We start from the raw sequence: 15,967 nt of genomic DNA on the forward strand, positions 1-15,967 counted from the left end.
CAAAACCATGTCCAATATTGAACACTTAACTCATGTGAGGACACTGTGATATACCAGGATAACCAGAAGAGTCTTCTTCCTGGGCAAAAGGAAAACAATGTTTTAAGAAGTTATGTGTTTGTTACTGAAAAATTTTAAGCATGGAAGAAAAAAGGAATTTTGTAAAACTAAGACTTCTACAGCAGCATCCCCATGCACTTAGTATTATTCTACACTGAAAAGGGTAGCTTTTCCTCATGCAAAATTAACACTTTTTGTTTTTAATAATAGAGTTGGAAATGATGGCTTTATGATACTGTTCCCAAATTCACAGTTCCTGGAAAAATTACACTGAACTTTTGTAGCCAGTTGGAAAGGAAGTTATCCTTCTTCCAAATTTACATTAACCATCATAACACAGAGGAGACAGTCACTGTTCTGAAGTTATTCTAAAGTATAAAAAACACCCAACCACCCAACTAAAAAATACCACACACAACCCCTTCCCCTACTTTGCTATATAAAGATCAATGCACAGAGAAACTATTCTTTTTTTTTTTCTGTATTTGAACTGGTATAAAGGCCTTTAGTCTTTCTGCTAATTTTTAAAGCACTTCAGTATGAGGAAGTTGTGTGAAGGCTGCTTTTTTTTTTTTTTTTCTACAACATCAAAATGATTTGTATTTCCTCCAAGAGTAGTCTCAACTAAAACAAAATGAAGAAACATACAAGTGTCCAGAATAGAGATAGGTCTGAACATTGACATAACCTAGGTATGAGGGACAACTTGCTTTAAAAGTACATTATAAAAACAGCAGTCACATTCTGACCAGGGTGTAATATTAAGATACCTGGATACTCTGGAAGGAAGTGACAATCTAGTATTTTTGCCATGTAAACCCCTTCCTAGAAAATCCAGATTTACTGAGTCTGAGTTGCTTACTGAATTCTTTTCATGGAAGAAGCAAGAGCTACATGAATTACGCAGGTAATGGGGTGGTATTTATAATTTATTTGTATACAATCATCATGTACCCTGCCTCAGGGTACAGTAAGTTGAGTGCTGCATGTTTCCTCAGACACAACAACAGTCCTATAGTATGATGGGGCTATTTGAAGCGATGAAAATGTGAATGAAGAAAAAAAATACAACAGCCTGTCAAATAGATTTTGAAAAAAAATGCATCAGTCACAGCAGTTAACTGCAACAAAAACCTAGAAGAAGGTGGTGGAAGTCTGATTAGTCTCTAGCAGATGGATGGCTCTTCTACAGCATGGGCACCTTCAACAACAGCTTTCACACACTTAGCCATTGTCTGGGAGGCTCTACTGATGGAATCTGTAAAACAAAAAAATCCAAACATGTCAGTGCACAGACACAATACAAAATAAATTTAGTACAAGACTGAATACAAAGAAGATAAATAAAATCACTTAGTTGAAAATAACAGTCTGTGCTTTATACAAATTGCAAGTAATTTTACTGAAAACTTTTGTTTCTTCAAAATACTCAAATCCTATGTATCTTAGTGGAAAGCTTTAAACAAATCATAAGAACCTTACTGTAAAGCTAAGTAAAATGTTCTGATTTCAGAATGGAAAGACCACACTATACATACCTGTCATATAGAAGTCTTTTATTGTGAGCTGAGGTGGAACAAGAGGATCAGCAAGAAGCTGCTGCTTTGCTAACTGTGGTAAGAAAGGAAAAGAAAGTCACTTGTATGATAGGAGCTTGTTACCAAAGCATTTGTTCAGTAAATTCTGCATTCAGTGCATTCAGTGTGGGCCAAAAACTGCTTCTGGTATTACATATAAAGATTTTTCAAAAAGGCATTATGCTATATAACAGCACTAAATCATGCCAAGATGCTTCAGTTTTGCTGACCTTTGCCAATTCATTTGCCTGGATGAAGTAGTTCGCTTCTTCCACATCATCATATCGAACCAGATTGGGTGATACTTCTTCTAAACGCTTCCGTATTTGATCGAGGTTCTCGTAAGGCAAGGTCAAACCAGCCAACTGACAGATTCACAGAAAGAAATGCCATCAAGTCTAGGGATTTAACTCAGAGTGGTTTAGATTACTAATCCATTAACATCTCTAAAGTAAAATGAGGAAAAGTCTACACTCCTGAAAACACAGGCAGTTAGAATGCACAAACTGAAGCAAAGTCAGTGTTCTGATCAGTTGGACCTCTGATAGCCAACACTTCCCCATGTTAAAAACCAGGCTGTCCTGTTTGCTATACAAAGGATAAAAACAAAAGGAAGTATTGTCTCCTTCCATACCTGCATTTTCCTTACTACCAAATGAGATAAAAGTTGATGCAATTATCAATGCATCTTGTTCCCTCTGCGTAGTGAGCACATCTTTGACCTCATCTAATGATATCAGATCCTGGTCTCAGAGTCTATGCTGTTTTCTTTATAAAAGGAATAAACTGCATGCTCCCACCAGCTTCCCCTAAAGCATTTCACAAAGACCTGCAAAATTTGCAAAGCTTCACCATTATGCATTCCAAGAGCATACAGCAGCTGCAACATTAGAACTATCTTCAAAAGGGAAACAATGTGATTTAAGTCACAGATTTAACCTAGGATTCAAAACAGAACATTACTTCTTAAAACTATGTATGTTCCTGAAAAATCTACCTTTTTTTTGCATTGGAAAATGTTTACAAAAAGGAACCTCACCTCTCAGTATACTTTTATTAGAAGCAACTTATAACAGCAATAGTACCTCAGAGACAGCTCTAATAATTTTCCAGTCTTCCCTTGCCATCCCAGGAGGTGTTACTGCTACTCTTGTCTGCTGGGCCCGACCTTCGGTATTCACATATGTGGCTGCTTTCTCTGTATATGCTGCTCCTGGGAGAATAATATCAGCCATGGGAGCTCCCACATCCCCATGATGCCCTGAATACATGGAAAGAGGAAACAGTGCACAACCACGAGAAAGAAGTAAGTCAAAATAAATAGAAATGCTTTACTAAGACAGAATTTCTGTGTTCCCAGAAAAAACGGATCTTGTAAATTTTGCTTAGCCAGTAATCTTAAGCCCATGAGGCTGGCTGCTTTGAGGTCTTATTTGGCTAATACTCTAAGGAGAATGAATGGACTACAAGAAGGAATAAATGTTACTTTAGTCTCTATAGTCACTCAGATTTGGGAGGTTCTTGGAACAAGGATTCTTAGATTAACATAAGATCATGTTTTGGTATGATAGAACAGCTGGAAACTAATGCTGTTTTGTCTGCCAGGTTTGAAGCTATGTTTCAGAAGCCCTATAGTGGTTTATATTCCCTTATTACTCATCAACAGTTTCCCATCTTTACCTAAGAAAAAGGTAACCAGTATCTCAGTTATGTGTTAGAAGTTCCTCTTCCTGTTAGAAAACAAAGGCTAAAATTCCTCAAAGGGTTTTATGCCACTGTTTATGCTTTTTCTCAAACTATTAACTTACAACATTTCTTAATTTACATCTACTAATTACCTTGATAGATGATAAAACAGTACTCTGGCAAGTCTTCACGTGTTATACAACCAGAATCTGCTCCCAAGAGATACAATACTTTGGGAGCACTTTTCCTGATTGCCTCCACTCCTGGTTTGAAACCCAGGTCCAAAGCAGCGACTTGGCTTGCAACCCTATAGGAACAAATACATCATGACTTTAAGTAATTTCATAATTCTCCCTCTCCCATCAGAACAGACCTAACTTCATTTTCTGACTACATGTTTTGAAGGAATGTAAGAGGTTCCTAATAGTAACAACACAAACATGAAGCTCAAAGGCAGCTGAAATTTTTGACAAGAGTATCGACTTAATTTTGCATTTTGACAACCTGACATCATTTAAAGTTTCCACAGGGAATCTCACCAATTTAAGATGGGATAGCAAAGATAAAGGCAGATATTGAAAGTCGGGACCTAGTGGCAGGCAGCTCACTGGTGAAGCCTGATGCTCCAGATGACATTTCAGCTATGAATGGAACTCATCAGGCCTTTAATTTAGGGCACTCATGTGGAAGATGAAAGACTGGGGCCATCAGCTACTCAAAATCATCAAAGAATTAAGGCCGCTATTTCATCTCTATTCATTTATTCACACATAAAAATACTTTTAAAAGAATGAAGTAATGATTCAATTTTCTGGCAGTCTTCCTTTTCCAAAGCAACAGTTTTGCAAAATCCTCCATAATCAGGTACCAGTCTTATTTAAAAGAAAAAAGATTTTCTCTAGAGTACAGATCTTCCAATATAACTCATTTTGTCTGACACAGTCAGACATGGAGGTTTCAATAAGTTAGACTGCTTTTTACACTTAAAGTTGAACGGATGGTGCACCAGAAGTGTGGAAGTCAATATGAAAGACTGCCAAACCACACTTGTATCATGAGTATTCTTTAACTCATCATTATTTTGGTACTAAATATTTCAGTTTCAGCAGCAGAATGTTCTATTCGAGTTTCCTTCAGAGGCCCAAGCCCTGCTCTAACTATACTATTTTTACATCAATGAGGCTGCTTTTGGCAGAAGAAATTTTTTGAGTCTCCAGAAATGAGAGCCATTACATTTGGTGAAATAATTTTCCTTTAAAGAGATGGTCAACTTGACAGTCAGAATTTTAGAAAGGGAGTGGTGAAGGACTATTCAGAAAGAAGCTTGTCTTTAAAAAGAGTAATATCCTGACAAACTGAATAGCTAAGATTAAAAGCTCTCAAATGGAAATCTATGAAGCATTTCTATTAACTACTCAGTTGAAAAGCTGCACAGTAAAAAGAATATTAAAAAAACCCAAACAAAGAAACCATATTATTTAAATACTCTTACCATTTTGTTTTTCTTCTTCTAGATAAAATGCACTCATTTAGCAAGTGACACTGGTCTGCTCTGCATCCTAATATGGTAGATGTTATTAAGCCCTCTTGTATTCTGTGTCTAAATCAAAACCTTAAATTCTACATTTGAATATCATAAATTAATAAAAACTCATGGAGAGCCAGATCAAGGAACTCATTTTTATAAAGAAGTTTTTGCTAGCTTGTATTTCTGGTTTTTATATTCCCTATGGGTTTTAACGCAATAAGCTGTTTATGTGTACACGAAGCAATCTATACACATACATTGTGGTAACCTGTTTAGCCCAATGTGCAAGCAAGCTGCTCCCAAAAAAGTTTTTAAGCAAACCTGTGTAGGATGTTCATGACTTTCCAATCAGCACCAGCACCACTCCTGGCCCTGGCATTCTGTGCAATGGTGGAAACAGCAGCATGGATGGCAGCTCCGTCACCGCGCTGCAGGGCTGCACTGCCCACCACCACCATTGGCTTTTTGGCACTGTCAAGGACCTGTGCAAGCCAACAATCAGAAATTCATTCCACAGCTACAAAGACAATTCTTGGGACAGATAATGTAATAAATCACCAAATTTGTCCATAAGTCTTCCATGTAAACCTATGGTTTCGAAATAGTAATTGTTTCATTTAGAGATAAAGCCAAGAAAACCTGCTGTAAGCAGGAAACTAACTTGTCAGTACACCGCTATATGCTCAATAACAACACATTTAAGTGGGAACAGCAGCACCTGGAACAGCCAAGAAATATCCCAGGAGTTTCCTGCACTGCAAAGTTTTACACACCTGAATATATTACACAGTTTATACATATTTGGTGCACACTAATCATTACTTCATATCCGCATTTGATTAAAAGCAACCCCAGCTACAAGATGGTACTTTTCTTCAAATCTGTCTCTGGGAAATTCAGATTATTACTCAATACCTGTGGAATTTAACAGTCACACTCTTAAGTTCTGTGTACCTTGGAGAAGGCATGTTTGCCAGAAGCAATGTCCTGAAGTATTTGTGGGGACTCTCCCAGATGTTCATATCTGTAGGTCAAATTCACAGGAGAACCAACAAGGGCCACTTGCAAGTCATTATGAAGCCAGCTGAAAATACAACAAACATTTTTTTAAAAATTAATGAAATACAGAGTTTTACCCAACCAAAGCCACTCCTTATAACTTCAGCAGTAACTTAAAATAGCATTGCAAAGGCATTTAAATGGTATTCACTGTTTTGGTAAGATGTAGTTTAGCTTTATTCTGGCTGTTAAACAAACCTCTAGCTTTTTAAGAAGGATTATTTCTCTACATATATTCCAAAAACAGTACAGCAACACACCTTATGTGACAAGTTCATAACTCAATTCCCTCCTCCCCTCAAGCTTCTGCCAAATCAGTTTTAGAAATCCACTTATTTCTTAGATAAACACAGAAAAAATTAGCTGGTTAGAAATTTTTCTTTTTTGCAGCTTCTCATGGCACAGACATAAAAATATATGAAAATACACATTCAAAAATCTCACTGCATTTCATCCTTTCAAAATTTCAATGCCATTTCTGTTTAAAATCATGTATTTTCAAAGATCCCAGCATTAAGAAGGATAGGGCTTTTATAGACCTCATTTATCTTCTACTGACATATCTTATTAAAATTGAATTGGCTATGTTCAAAAGTTCGGGAAAGCCACACTACTTGGCAAAGGAAATGTTAAACTGGAATGACAGCTTCTAAACTCAGCACATCTGATTTGTTACAGTACAAAAAGCAATAAACTGATGCTGGAAATAAATCTTTAAGGAATATGCTTTAACAGACTTCTATAAAACAGAAAATCTGAGGTGTCTGTGTAATGTAACAAAGGAATAAATGTCTCAGTAGATGAACTTAATGTAAAATGTCAAAGTGAGAATGAACTAGCTCTACACTACAGGGTACTACCCTTTTTCCACACATAAATCACCATTCCCTTTACTAAAAGGTGAACTAAATCCAATGATCCCATCTGAATGAATGCTCTCAAGTTACTGCCTGCAGCTCCGACCGAGCACTGTATCAAATCCAGATGGATTCACGTGCTTACTCACCACCAAGGAATACGAACCTCTTTCGAATTCTAGCATTAAAAAGCGGCGCCTCAAAGCGTGGATTGGTGCCAACCAGAAGGAGGACATCTGCCTCCTCCACCCCAGCAATCTTGGTATTCAGCAGGTAGTTAGAGCGTAAATCCGTGCTATAACCAAAAGATGGAAGAAAGAGGATAAGAATTCAGTTGAGGGAAGGAATGAAGCTATGGTGAAGATTATAAATACTCAAAATACTTTTTCATCTCAGGAAAAGAAAGACAAAGAAGCGATTCCTCAATCCAAATTACTAATTATAACTGTACTAAAGTTTTCACACCTCAAACAGACTAAGTTATCCAGCTCACAACAGAGTGTAACTGGCTTTCAATGACTGACTGTTAAACTGCAGCAGCCTACACTCAGTACAACATGGGGTAAGTGTACAACCCTTGCCATAGTAGAGACTATAAATCAACTCACAATCCATAAATACCCTCTATATATGTGAGGACTGTAAATTTAAATAAATCCTGCTAATGCATCAGCAATTGTTATTTCTGCTAATTTTAGAATATTGTCATGAGATGATCTGCAGCCTGTAAAGTTTATTACCATACTAATTATAGACAGACATTGCCTATCCTCTTACCCAGCTCCAGCAGTAGGAAAGATCTCTTCAGTGCAGAGTGTATCACAATTCATTCTATTCAGTAGGTCTTTCAGAGCTATTAGTGCTTCTGCATCCACCAGCCCTCCTACAACTGCTGCTATGTCCTTACCTTCCACTGACTGGAGCTGGAAAGAAAGGAGGCATAAACAAAAGAAACCACTGAAATAAATCCTCATTAAGCCCTTGTAAATATTTGTTATATTAGGGTGTGCCAAAGCCAGCAGTGCTACCGCTGGCCTGGAGCAGCACAAACCAACCAATGATGTCTGATTCCTGCCAGGCAGCAGCTCAAACTCCTTCAGAACTCATGATAAGCACAGAAGAGCTCTCTGTATTCTAGGCAGGTCTCTCCCACTTGAGTTATCACTCAGATATAGCTAATTTTCATTTGGTGTGGTGAGGGAGGAAGGTTGGTGAATGCTTTTATTTTAATGAAGCCACAGTGTAGATAGAATGCAAACTTCCGTAACACAAGCTCTGGTAAACTTAAAGGTATTATCTGAGAAGAAATAGCTTTTGTAACAAACCCTGCTACTGTACCATGGGCAAAAAACATCCTTGAGGAAAGTTCAATTACAGTTATTCAATTCTACTTCACCCACATAAAAATTTTAATCAAAATCCAGAGCAGTCATGCAGCACTTCATTTGAGCTGCAGAATCAATCACCACACAGAGAAAGCACTGAGGAAAGCACAATTCAGATATAAGTAATACAGACTTAATGTCTTTGATGGCAAAAGTGGTGATAGCACAGTTTAAATAAATTTAAAGATGTCTCCAGATAGGTCAGAGTACTTGGGAAAATTGCTTCCTCCTAAATTTCTGAAGAAACAGTTTACTTTCCTATTTAAATAAAAGTAATTTCTCTTCTATTGCTCCAAATGAATTCATGATAAGAAAAAGTTCTTTAAAAGGTCCAATCCATGAAACAGGAAATATCAGTCAAAATAAGAAATTTAAGTCGAAACACAATGGATTAGAAGTCAAATATTCCCCTCTAAACCTAAAGAAAAAAAATCCTATTTAATATAAGTAATTTTATATTGATATTTGTAATGCATCCAGTTTTAGAAATTAATTTTAGACTACTTATATTGAAAATTGTTCTTACCACACCAGCAACACGAGGTAATACATCCTCCCATGAGGCATAAACAAATACTCCTTTCTCATTTTTGATCATTGGCTGAGTAAGTCTCTGACGCTTCAGACCATCATAAGCAAACCTAAGTGAACACCAAAAATATCATTAAAGAGCAAAGACAAAGATAATTGTGAATAATTCTGTGAGTTTTCTAATTGTAGGCTTTTAGAAAAGAGAAAACCAAGATGTATTTCCCCTGAAAGTTTAACTTTTCCTTCTCAGAAAACGATCAGTAACAGAAATAAAAGTTACCGTGAAAAAATGTTACAAAAATCAAAACATTAGAAAACTCAGCGACTTCAATTATAGAATTACAAAACCTATTTTACAATTATTCTTCTTCACTGTAGCTTTACAATACTAACAGCTGAATACTGAAGCCAATGCTAGTGTGCACATTTCTGGTTCTCCAAACTGTGCCTTTAATGCATGCATAAACACATGTGGGTACAAGCACATCCACACACCTGGTTTTGTCAGATATCCATTCCTCATTGATATCTTCATGGAGCCTTGGCAAAATTCTCATCACTTCTCCAGTTCTCGTGCTCACTACAATGTTGCTTCCAACTGCATCAAGAACATCAATAGACTCTACCTTCCTGTTTAGAAGAACAAATAAACCACTTGCAGTCTTTCAAATATAGGCAACTAGTGTCTTATTCTTGGCCTGAATAGAGACAATTTTCTTCCTAGTAACTAGTATAGAGATGTATTTTGGATTTAGGGTGAGAATAGTGTGATAACACAGGGATATTCTAGATGTTGCTAAGCAACATTTACACCACACCAAGGACTTTTCAGCTTCTCACCCAGTCCCACCAGCAAGGAGGCTGGGGGCACAAGAAGCTGGGGGGACAGAGGCAGGATAGCTGACCCCAATGGGCCAAAGGGATGTTCTGCACCACGCAGCAGCAAGCTCAGCATGTGAATGAGGGGAAAGCTGGCTGGGGGCTGCTGCCCAGGGACTGGCTGGGCAATTGCAGTCTGCATCACTTGCTTTGTACATTCTAATTCTTTTAACATTATTGTAATTTTCTTTTTATCCTATTAAACTGTCTTTATTTCAGCCCACAAATTTTACATTTCGCCCCCCCCAATTTTCTCTCCTATGCCACATGGGGGCCTGAAATGAGCAACTGTCTATGTGGTATTTAGCTGCTTACTGAGTTAAATCACAACAGTCTTTTAAAGCATCCAGTGTGGGGCACAAGGAGTTGATGTAACAACAGATCTGACCAGAGCATGTGAAAACAAATTCGCTGTAAGCTCTCATTGTATTAGTTTAACAGGTACTGGTCTCGGAGTTGCCGCACTCGTTCTCAGAGCAGTGTTATGCAGCACCTTGCTGTCTGGATGCGTTCCTTGTTTGCTGTTTACCATCTCTGGAAGGTGGGTTAAGGATGCGGTTCAGTCACAGCGTGCCCCTGGTTTATGACAGGACGAGGTTTCTGGCGGCGACTGACGCGGGGCCTGCGCCCGGGACCGCTGCCGCTCCGCGCTGCGGGCGCCCTCCCGCGGACACGCTCGGCAATTACACCCCCCACCGCCCGGAGCGCCGCTCTGCGAGGAGACTTCCTCCAGCTGCCTCTGCTCCTCCAGACTACTTACACCAGCTCCTGGGCACTTCCAGGATCGCTGGGGTGGGCAAACTATTATGTTCGAGGCCAGGCTGGATAAAGTCTTGAGCAACCTGATCTAGCGAGAGGCATCCCTGCCCATGGCAGGGTGGTTGTGACTAGATGATCTCAAGATCCGCTCCAATCCTTAAGTTCTGCGATTCTGTCTCCTGAATGTGTTTCAGGTCTTGTTTAGGGTTAAACAACTACTTAAGAAAATCACACAGATATCTGCTCTGAGGCTGAACAGCTTAGTTTCACAAGATATTTTAAAGAATATCCTCAACAATTAGTGAGTCAATGAATTTGCATTTTCCTTTATATGCATCTTTTACTAAGCAATCAGCACAACCTACAAGTCCAAAACATTTTAGGGTAAAAATAAGGGAAGAACAGTCTACAAACTATAACATTCTTCCTTTTTTTAAATAAGCTGTAAGTAACAAAATTCGTGTTAGTTTCAGTCTACAACAAAAACGCAGAAAATGAAAACCAGACAAAACCCTTGGTATCACAGATGGACATATCATAAGATAAATTGTACAACAAACAGAGAAAGCTGTGTCTTCAGTAGGAGTTAAGACACCTACCTTGTCTCCCATGGGCGTGCAGTAAAGGCATATGGCTTGGAGGTAAGAGCACCAACGGGACAGATGTCAATAATATTTCCTGACAGCTCAGACATAAACATTTTCTCAACGTAAGTACCAACTTGCATATCATTTCCTCTTCCGGTTGTTCCCAAGTCATCTACCCCTGCAACCTCACTAGCAAACCTGGGAGGTGCACAAAGAAGGAGAAACACATCTGGCATGCACAACAGCAACACAGAACGTTTTTCAGCCCTCATCTCATTTTCTTAAGATAAAACATTATTTCATACACCTGAAAGAAGAAAACAATTGTTTAGGTGCATTAGTCAGCACCACCACCTACAGACCATCTGCAAAATTTCATTCAGAAAGGGCTACAAAAACTAGGGGGAGGTATATCATAAAACAGCAGTTCAACCCTCACTGTATTACACTAACCGAGTCTAAGGTCAGTCCTAAGTAACAAGTTCTTTCTAGAACTAGTTGGGTACATTGTATTCTTTTTCATCTGGCTCAAGTTGGCCAGTAGAGCATCTCAGGGCTACAGAACAGAGTAAATATAGCTACCAGAGGCTATCAAAAATAAATAAATCTTACAACTGCGGCTGAGGAAGTCACATATCCATTCTGGCACCAACACCATGGGACCAGTTCTGCCCTGCAGAACTCTGATTTCACTTTCATGCATTGGCCATCTTTCTCTATTTCCTGTCTGGTAGCTCCAGGAAACCAGCTATCAGTCACTAACAGAAATAAAATTTTTAAGTACAATCAGAAAATAACTTTTTAAAAAACTGACTACCCCCCACGGGGTTTCTTTCACTAGTTACAAACTGACACAAATATGCCTGCTTAGTACTCTGCTCAAAGTAAAGGGCTTTACCTGATGCATCGAGTGCACTGTATACACCGAGTCATGATGGTTTTGACTAAGGGGCCAATGTTCTTGTCCTCCACAGCACGTTTGCTCTCTCTAAATCTGCTCCTATCACTGCCAAACATCATTGACTGGTCCTATAACAGACAATAGAACACAGGCTGCTGGAAAGCACAATTTCACCTAAGACAACAGCATTATACAGAAGTCTACATAATTTAATTGGATTTTGTACCTGTAGATCACATTCTCCACCCTGATCACAGATAGGACAGTCCAATGGGTGATTTGCCAGAAGAAACTCCATTACACCCTCTCTGTTAGGTTCAGAGAATTAAATTAATGTCAACTTAACACCACTTAGCAGATAGTACACCTAATCAGCCAAAGGAGGCTAAAGAAAGATACCTTGCTTTCCTGGACTTCTCAGAGTTTGTCAGTATATTCCAGCCCTTCATGACTGGCATGGCACAAGCAGCAACTGGCTGCAATCACAATAAAAAGCAAGCATGAAACAAATATTTTTCTTCTCAGCATGGGCACAAACCCACACCTCCTCCCCCCCAATTCTAACATAGGTATCTGTTATAAATAAATAGAAATAAAGAGGTCTGCAAAGAAATCAAAAAGAGTCTAACTGATAACGTCACTAGAAGCCATATTCATTAATAATCTGCTATATAAAAAGGTTAAATTAGTTATGATTTATTCACAGTTTAAAATTCTACAATTTCCAGTCTCAATTTGTGTAGTTACAGCATTAAGAATCTCAGTTGTAATAGAGACAAGGCAAATCAAACAGTTTCAGCAGACATCTACAAAACCTCTAGAACTGGAATTCAGAGTATGAATCGTTTACAAGACACTTATTTGCACAAAGCCTGTATAAAGTCTTGGAATAAAATTCTTCTCAAGATTACTGCAAGAGTAACAAAAACTCCTGCTCTGTAAACAAATCCCTTTTACTTTTCAATCACATCATGACTTCCACCTTTAGTGATAACTCAACATATCCAGAGACACAAAGCTCAAAGTATGGAATAGAAGTTGGGGTGAGCTAAAAATTTTTATGTGTGAGTATAAATGTGTAATCCAAGACTGAACCCTAAAAGAATGTGCACAGATTTCTTAGTACTGCTGAAGACAGTGTTCACTCCTGAAATCAACTATTTCACAACAGATACCAATGCATTAACATATAAACTACTAACTACCTAACTGCAATCTTTACTTACAATGAACCTGCAGTTACTAATCCTATAGCTAAATTCATACAGTATCTGAAGTGCATTATCTATGTAGTATCAGCTGAACGTGTGTGGCTGAAGCTTGAACTACAAAGCATAAAATGCATCTAACAGCAAACACACAGCTATCAAATGCCCATGTCCAAGAGAATAATAACAATTACTTAAAAGATTTAAACTAGGCCCAAGCACAGCAAAAAACTCCTATTGAATTCTATACTGCATATTCCATATTGCAATTCCTGTGAAACACAAACAATACCTTTGGAGCTTTCTCAATTTCCACAAGACACATCCTACAGTTTCCAGCAATAGAGAGACGGTCATGGTAACAAAAACGAGGTATCTGAACTCCAGCCTTTTCACAGGCCTATAAAAAAAATAAGAAATGGAAGAAAATTAAATCTTAATTAGACTTTTCAGTTTCACCTCAGAAAACACCATGCAGCTTTTCAAAGAGTAACACTGTCAATGCTCAAGAATAGAAGGCACTTGACCTTTCATCTTAAGAAGTGACCATAAATAAAAAATTGTGACAAAGCAAAAAAAAAGTCAGGATATCAATTACAAATATAGTTTTTCTAACCTTTATAAGTGATTGAGGAAATGAAAACTGACCTCTCTTTGATTCTTTCCTCCAATAATAGAGAGAATTCTCTGCAACAGGGCACTAATAATACAAATAACTTTTTTAAAAAACAGACTCTTTACAGAAAAGTGCATCACAATAAAAACTGAAAAATGTAAAAAGAGCACCATGAGCAGAATGATTTCTGATAATCCAACAACACAGATCCTCTGTATAAAGGTACTCCAGCAGAGTCAATCTTAAACTTCAGCAGAGCCCAAACTCAAAGACAACATGACAGAAATAGAGACTGGAGGACAGAACCAACAGATTTCCAGAGACCAACTGAAGACAGCCTTCTCTGCATAAAACCCCCACAGCTAATGGGATCTATGCTACAGCATTATAGCTATGCCTGCCAGAAGAAATACTACCGAATTTAGTAAAAAAACTTTAACAAGGTCTAGCTTGTCTGACAATTTCTACCAAAAAGAACCATGTTATCTAAACTTAAAAGCAAATTTAAAAAAATAACATTTAAGAAAAATTTGCACTAGGTTCCTGCTGGGGACATTCTAATGCCTAAATAAATTAGTAACTTGTATCCAAAGAACAAGGGCTATATTTAGAAATAAACTGCATATTTTAATGCTCTAACTCATTATATCACATCTTCATTTAATGACTTCTTAAAAAAAATCTTTACTTGAAACTTTATCCTGGAAAGTAACAATGCTCTGTACAGGCTGGAAGATCCAGGTTCCCTTTCTTTCCACACCAACAATAATAAAAGCAGCTAAGCATGAGCACTCTGAATCCTAACAACCAATAACTGAAAGGAGACAATCCCTCATTTACCCAAGATACACTGTAATAAGATACAAAATGTACAGATTCTGAAAGACTACAAGGTCAAGTTCAATGAGAATTTATTGAAGTCTGTTACTGCATTAAATAGTTTTGCAGCTGGGATTGATGCTGCATGCATCTTCTTTTAAGCAACCATGGCATATTTTTCTTTTTCAAACACTGAATTCCCCCAGGGATGTCTGTCACATGAAATTGCATCACAGTGAGTTAAAACACCCCTAAAGAATTGCAAGATGTAAAGGCAGGTGGCTTTTTGCTGAATGGAACAGAACATGCTGCCAAGAAGTGAGATGGGAAGTCCCAGAGAATTGAGAATGTCATTTCCCACACCTGCAGGACTGTGGTTCCAGGGTTCACCAATACAGGATGGCCATCCACAAACACCTCTATCTGGTTGCTGGCTGCTGTTGCAGTTGTACGCCCTGAAGGACACAGAAAAAGAAAACAAAAACAACTTTCACTTACTGCTAGATGGAAACCACCAGACCCCCTACTCCTGATTTTCCTTATAGAGTGCTGATAGAATCCCAATTCTACCAAGAGTGCAACACAGAATCCTTTAGCCTGCAAAGCAAGTACGCATATGTGCCCTCCGGTAAATGAACTGCACATACATTTATCCCCAGAGACCCAGATGTAAACCACAGACACTTACCACATACTCTGGAGGACTGGGTGACCCCAGCTAAGGTCCTGGGGACAGCAAGCAGTCGAAGCATGGTGCTTTGGTAAGAGAGAAAAGAGCACTGTTGTTATCAGTTCAAATGTTTGCTGGCAAGTTTAAAACAGGTAGAGTAAGAACTCCTACACCAGCCGCAAAGGAGCACGGACGCACACCTATATGTACACTTATGGGGCGCTGAGTTACCTCCCTCAAACGCAACATATGATCTCTACCAATCTATACATCACACATAGGAACGTCTCTGAGCGGCCCCTCCGCCCGCAGCGGAGCCCCAGCCCCGCTGCCAGCGCGGTTCGGCTGCGGCGGGCCCGGTGCCGCCGTCCCCGGGCCGAGGGCACGGCGGGCGGCAGCGCTACCCGGCGGGGTCACCTTGGAGGCGCCGCCGCCGCCGGGCAGCCCCCAGCCCGCCGCCCGGCCCGCCGAGGGCACCGGGAGCGGCGGCGGCGGCGCCCGGAGCGGCGGCAGCGCCGTTACCTGAGGCGGGACGGCGGCGGCGCCGCGGGACGGCTGCGCTCCGCCTCGGCCTCTGCGGCAGCGGCCTCGGGCCTTTCCGCCGCGACCTCAGCCTGCTTCGGCTGTCTCCGGAGCCTCCTTCGGCAATCTCCGTACGGGGCAGCCCGCGCTCGGCAACCTCCGGAGCGAACCACTTCGGGTATTTCCGGCGGGCTCTAGGGGAACGATGACATGCGTCAGTTCCGCCGCCAGCCCACAGCCTTTTCGGCCATCGTCACGCGCGCCGCCCTTCCCTCGGCAGTTTCCGTCCCTTTCCGCCTCTTTCTTCGCTCAACTCCGGCAAC

The 15,967-nt window shown here is 39.6% G+C and overlaps 1 protein-coding gene across 1 annotated transcript; it reads right to left on the reverse strand.

Annotated features, from left to right (window-relative positions):
* Window positions 1-971: 971 nt before the first annotated feature.
* On the reverse strand, window positions 972-15,906 carry NDUFS1 (NADH:ubiquinone oxidoreductase core subunit S1). Its single transcript, XM_030277647.4, has 19 exons — window positions 15,645-15,906; window positions 15,141-15,208; window positions 14,816-14,907; window positions 13,310-13,417; window positions 12,209-12,285; window positions 12,036-12,117; window positions 11,807-11,937; window positions 10,921-11,106; window positions 9,179-9,313; window positions 8,679-8,793; window positions 7,545-7,690; window positions 6,934-7,062; window positions 5,806-5,935; window positions 5,173-5,333; window positions 3,476-3,630; window positions 2,723-2,898; window positions 1,868-2,002; window positions 1,599-1,671; window positions 972-1,318 (listed from the first exon to the last, which is right to left on the reverse strand). Exons 2-19 carry the CDS (start codon window positions 15,202-15,204, stop codon window positions 1,227-1,229), a joined length of 2,187 nt encoding a protein of 728 aa, XP_030133507.3. The 5' UTR covers window positions 15,205-15,208; window positions 15,645-15,906; the 3' UTR covers window positions 972-1,226.
* Window positions 15,907-15,967: the final 61 nt, after the last annotated feature.

This window comes from Taeniopygia guttata, chromosome 7 (assembly GCF_048771995.1).
Source record: "Taeniopygia guttata chromosome 7, bTaeGut7.mat, whole genome shotgun sequence".
NCBI classification, from domain to species: Eukaryota; Metazoa; Chordata; class Aves; order Passeriformes; family Estrildidae; genus Taeniopygia; species Taeniopygia guttata.

What these genes read in the sequence shown, in the direction of transcription:
- NDUFS1 (XM_030277647.4), bottom strand. Translation starts at nt 15,204, where the DNA reads ATGCTTCGACTGCTTGCTGTCCCCAGGACCTTAGCTGGGGTCACCCAG. An exon ending in AAATTGAGAAAGCTCCAAAG is followed by an intron (nt 12,286 to 13,309) that starts GTATTGTTTGTG and finishes TTGTGATTGCAG; the next exon opens with CCAGTTGCTGCTTGTGCCAT. An exon ending in GCACGCCCATGGGAGACAAG is followed by an intron (nt 9,314 to 10,920) that starts GTAGGTGTCTTA and finishes TCTTCTAAACAG; the next exon opens with GAAGGTAGAGTCTATTGATG.